Source organism: Selaginella moellendorffii, unplaced genomic scaffold, assembly GCF_000143415.4.
Source record: "Selaginella moellendorffii unplaced genomic scaffold, v1.0 SELMOscaffold_117, whole genome shotgun sequence".
Lineage (NCBI taxonomy): Eukaryota > Viridiplantae > Streptophyta > Lycopodiopsida > Selaginellales > Selaginellaceae > Selaginella > Selaginella moellendorffii.
In genome coordinates, this window is record NW_003314378.1 from 74,110 (window position 1) to 75,840 (window position 1,731).

The 1,731-nt window shown below is 40.4% G+C and overlaps 1 protein-coding gene across 1 annotated transcript in view; it reads right to left on the reverse strand.

Annotated features, from left to right (window-relative positions):
• Positions 1-1,436: 1,436 nt before the first annotated feature.
• Positions 1,437-1,731, reverse strand: part of LOC9635800 — a 5,980-nt gene continuing 5,685 nt past the window's right edge. Inside the window, exon 10 of the mRNA XM_024664998.1 lies at positions 1,437-1,721. Within this exon, the coding sequence (XP_024520766.1) occupies positions 1,437-1,721 (285 nt within the window). The remainder of the gene's footprint in view (positions 1,722-1,731) is intronic.

Genomic DNA, 1,731 nt, shown 5'->3' on the forward strand with positions numbered 1-1,731 from the left:
TAGAGATCAAACAAGGATAGATTTCACTTGTTAACAATGAATGTGGGAGCATTAGCTAAGAAGTATGAGCTTGGGCAAAACCTAAAGAAGTAGGATTGCATCCTAGGTGGTGGCATGTGGCATAGCTATGCCATCCAAACCCTGGAAACAATGGAAATCATGTTTTGATCGACATTACATTTAGGATGTGATGTGGAGATGCATGGATATTCCTTGAAGTCTACACTCAATAGAGAACTAGAAGAAATCATTGGGAGAGCCAACTATAAAAAGGAGGGCAATAATAAAGAAGGGTTGGGTTGGGCTTCACCCCTTTTCTGAAGCATTTAAAAGTCTTCAAAAGTGTTTTAAAAATGATATTAGTGATTAATGAGAAGATTATGAGTGCCAGTAAAATTGCATTCAGTTTTAATAAGCTTTAGAGTGTTTTGGAAGGCTTTGTTTTACTTCATGGTTGGCTACTAGCAATAGGACATCCCCAAGGAATTTTGTGAAGTAATCATTGTTTGTTTCTCTCACAGCTAGCGAGATTCTCACTTGGTTGTAGTGCAATGCAATGGAATTGGCATAGCACATCACCTCCTGGCCTCAGTGTTGGTAGAGACGTTGTTAGATTGAAGCAGGTGGAAGACAGCTACAAACCCAAATGTATTTTGCGGGTTAAGAACAAGGTGCCACCTTTTCTTGGTTGGAAAAAGTTTCCAATGAACAGGATTTCTTAAAATTCTAGTGTGAAGAGACTTGTGGGTGAGATTTGCATTTGCATCAGATTAAAGAGCTCATTGGGTCTTTAGATCTTTGTCTAAAACTCTAATACTCTCACTGACTTCGTGCTTCTACATTATTGGAGGAGCTCACCTCGTATGTGGTGGAATCAAGGTGAGTTTGACTATTCCCCCTCCCTAGGTAGCACAAATGATCCAATATTGAAATTGGAGTAGACTGATTTCTCTCTGCTATAAGTTATACATGTTGTTCTAAGAGCTATTAAAAATACATTAAACCAAGGCCCTGCTACCACTAAGCATTGGCAATGGTTACAAAAATTCTGATGTGTGTAGCTAACAGAAAATTCTCTTTCATAAAGTGGCAAAATGCTTTGATTATACTGTTGATGTGGGCATGAGGGAGCTGGGATTTACACTCACTATCATACCCCATGTATTGTCTAATTTCAGACCCATCTCTCATCACAATGCATGTGAATATAGTATCAACTACAATATTCCAAAAGAGCATGGGCTCGAATGCTCATGCACCACAAAAACTTTTTTGTGGTGTGTGAGCACTCACCACACATTCAGCACAACACTTAAAAATGATATAGTGAGTATTGGTAAAAGATATTCACGCCCATTAAGGTTAAGATACATATCTCTTTCTATACAGGACAATTGCACACATTAATACTTTGTGCAAACCATTGATGGTGCTTGTCAAACCTCCTGGTTACCTTTTTCGCTTCGTGGCACCTTTAGAGCGTGTTCTTCCAACCTGTCCTTGGGTTTTAGAGCGTGTTCTTCCAACCTGTCCTCGGGTTTTAGAGCGTGTTCTTCCAACCTGTCCTGGGGTTTTAGAGCGTGTTCTTCCAACCTGTCCTCGGGTTTTAGAGCGTGTTCTTGGTGGTGTTCTTCGCTCAGCACCCCGTGGATTACCACTAGGTTCGTAGGTTGGATCAAAAGGTTCTCTCGTTTGTTTTCCTCTCCAACTCCAACTTGCAGCTGCTAGCAT